Source organism: Megalops cyprinoides, chromosome 2 (genome assembly GCF_013368585.1).
Source record: "Megalops cyprinoides isolate fMegCyp1 chromosome 2, fMegCyp1.pri, whole genome shotgun sequence".
Lineage (NCBI taxonomy): Eukaryota > Metazoa > Chordata > Actinopteri > Elopiformes > Megalopidae > Megalops > Megalops cyprinoides.
Window position 1 is genome coordinate 57,780,577 of NC_050584.1, and position 3,034 is coordinate 57,783,610.

Sequence of the window (3,034 nt, forward strand, 5' to 3'; positions counted from 1 at the left end):
CCAACTTCGGGTGGAAAACGGACTCCGGCGAATCCAGAAACACTGTGGATGTACGCGAGAGTTAAACTCTCAACAACAGCATCATTTCCCTTCACTCACGAGCACAGCTTCCCGAGGCAGTCTTCGTGACGAACTCTAGGCGTCTCATAGGGCAGGCCTGCGAGATGATGGACGTGGCTGACGACCAACGGAGCGGTGGGCTGGAACCAGAATCCTGTTACATCCATCAATCGCAGCCAAGGATGGGAGGGACCGTCGTCGCAGTCCCTGATTGAATCAGTCCCGTCTCAATTGGTAACAGCTATATGGCACGTTAGAAGAAGTAATAGCGGATATTGGACGAGAACAGCGCGCTCCATCTCCAGAACGCGGGGCTGGCAAGGAGATTATTACAGTAAAAAATCAAACTAAACGGAGTCCTGTGGAAAACGACGCGCGTAATTATCACGATTTTATTGTCTGGCTGTGACAGCTAGCCATCCGACTTGATCGCTGGCAGGACTGCACCAGATTTAAACTGCTTAGAAATGCTTACCGTGGGTGCTGGTAAGGAGAGCGTAAATTGTTATCGTAAACAAGCCGTTTCCATTTTTACCTTATGAGAAGCCAAAAGCACCACCCTGCCTTGTGATGGGACTATTTTCGCTGTATTTCTGTGCCGAAGCAAAGGCTTGCGCACTGCAGTAGAACAGCCGGCGTGTGTTAGCGTGTTTTTGGCTTGCAAATGTGATATTTAATCAATCTGCCCTTCGTACCAGCTAATCGATAACCGTTCGATTTGGTCTATAGTGAATGCTGTTTTTCAGTCATCGAAATACCTGACTCGGTCTGGGCTGTATTGACGTTACATGTACGAAGCTCCATCTGCGTGGTACGAGCTACTTCTGTTATAAATGAGAAGCAAACAATATCAGCAACTGAAGTTAACAGCGCCCTGGGAAAAGGATGCTGGCTTTGGAAGAAAGCTCAAAACGTACAGGAATCACACCAAAATAATCGCGCAACCAGGTATCGTGATGAAAGTGTTACGCAGAAAGAGGATTGTCTTGTTCATTGCCTATTTTTTACTGTTGGTTTTGACTATGCTCAACCTGGCAAACTACAAATGGACTAAAGAACCACAACAGTGCAACCACCAAATGAGGAGCACTCCTTATCAAAGCAGATCCGACATCCGCTTCCTTTACAGACCCTCGCTGGCTAAGAAGAGGCAGCTCGTTTATGTTCTGACGACTTGGCGATCGGGGTCGTCCTTTTTCGGAGAGCTCTTCAACCAAAACCCCGAAGTGTTCTTCTTATACGAGCCGATGTGGCACATCTGGCAAAAGCTCTACCCCGGGGATGCGGTGTCTCTTCAGGGGGCGGCCAGAGACATGTTAAGCTCTTTGTATCGTTGTGATCTCTCCGTATTCCAGTTGTACAACAGCCCAGGTGGCAAGAATTTCACCTCCCTCGGGCTCTTTGGGGCCACGCTCAATAAAGTCATTTGCTCGTATCCCCTTTGCTCGGCTTACAGAAAAGATGTCGTGGGGATGGTGGATGACAAGGTGTGTAAAAAGTGCCCGCCTCAGAGCCTGCGGCTGCTGGAAGAGGAGTGCCTCAAATACAACACCGTAGTGATAAAAGGGGTGCGCATTTTGGACGTTAACGTTTTAGCCCCGCTGATGGAGGACCCTTCTCTAGACCTAAAGGTGATCCATCTAGTGAGAGACCCGAGGGCCGTGGCGAATTCCAGGATCAAGTCCAGGCACGGGTTGATACGCGAAAATTTACAAGTGGTCCGGAGCAGGGACCCAAAACTTCGCCGGATACCCTTCGTGGACCCCAATCACAAGGCTAACAAAAAAGACGGCTCAGACTACCACTCAATTGGAGCTATGGAAGTGATATGCGACCGGACCTCCAAAACTTTGAGAACTGCCTTAAACCCACCCAGCTGGCTAAAGGGAAAGTACCTGGCGGTGCGCTACGAAGATCTTGTGGAGAACCCAATCAAAACATTACGGCTCGTTTATCGCTTTGTTAATCTCACAGCTAACCACGATATAGAATCTTTCGCTCTAAACATGACCAGTGGTACGAGCTCTTCGTCCAAGCCGTTCATAGTGTCGTCCAGGAATGCGACACAAGCCGCCAGTGCATGGAGAACTCTGCTAAGTATTCAACAGATAAAACAAGTGGAGGACTATTGTCACCACTCGATGTCTTTGCTTGGATACGAGCGCGTACGAACAGCTGGAGAAGCAAAAGACCTGAGCAAATCTTTACTGACGGTTCCAAAACTGTGACAGTGTTGCTACCAAAGACAATGACTTTTTGTTGTTGATTTTTGTCATTGAGTACATTTCAGTTCTATCGTGGGAGTTTGCCGAGTTAAAAGCTTTATTTCAGAGTCAGTGTTTCGATGAATTTCACAAGTCACATTGGAATGTATATTTGTTTTTTTTTTTATGTGGCACTGTGGCATTTGCTGGAAACACTACGCTTGAAAACGGACCACTGGATGCGTTCGACAGTGCCATGGCTATTTACTAAAACTTGAATGATTAACTACAAAGTAGGAAACAATTGTGTAAATCATTTATTTTTTCCTGTGACACTTCAAAGTGGACATTTTTTGAGGGTAACATTTCATGTTCCGACCTGTTACCCGAGACATGGTTTGGTTATACATAAACAGTTACCATCTGTTTAAACGAACATTTTAAAGATCAAAAAAAAATTAAATGGGTAAGAACTCCTCCTTGAGCAAGTTATGTTATATTGTAAGTATTGGGTCAACTCTACCAGAGACAATCAATCATTAAAGTGGTCTGTAATAATTGGTTTGCAATGACTGTGCCTTTTTAATAGATGGCTGCTCTCACAATGCCTGAGCTTATGTTATATTCCATCTCAGCCATTTGTTTTACATCACACTGAATTTGACATATTAGCCCTCTACACATCTACAGTGTTGTAGTCACTTAAAACCGATTGGAAAGGATTTCACTGCACAAAATTGGATTTAATGTGACTAATGTTGCTCAAAAGC

At 45.6% G+C, this 3,034-nt stretch overlaps 1 protein-coding gene across 1 annotated transcript; it reads left to right on the top strand.

Moving 5' to 3' along the window:
* Positions 1 to 271: 271 nt before the first annotated feature.
* On the top strand, positions 272 to 2,822 carry chst2b (carbohydrate (N-acetylglucosamine-6-O) sulfotransferase 2b). The gene has a single exon (XM_036554228.1). The coding sequence runs from the start codon at positions 894 to 896 to the stop codon at positions 2,286 to 2,288; it is 1,395 nt and encodes a 464-aa protein (XP_036410121.1). The 5' UTR covers positions 272 to 893; the 3' UTR covers positions 2,289 to 2,822.
* Positions 2,823 to 3,034: the final 212 nt, after the last annotated feature.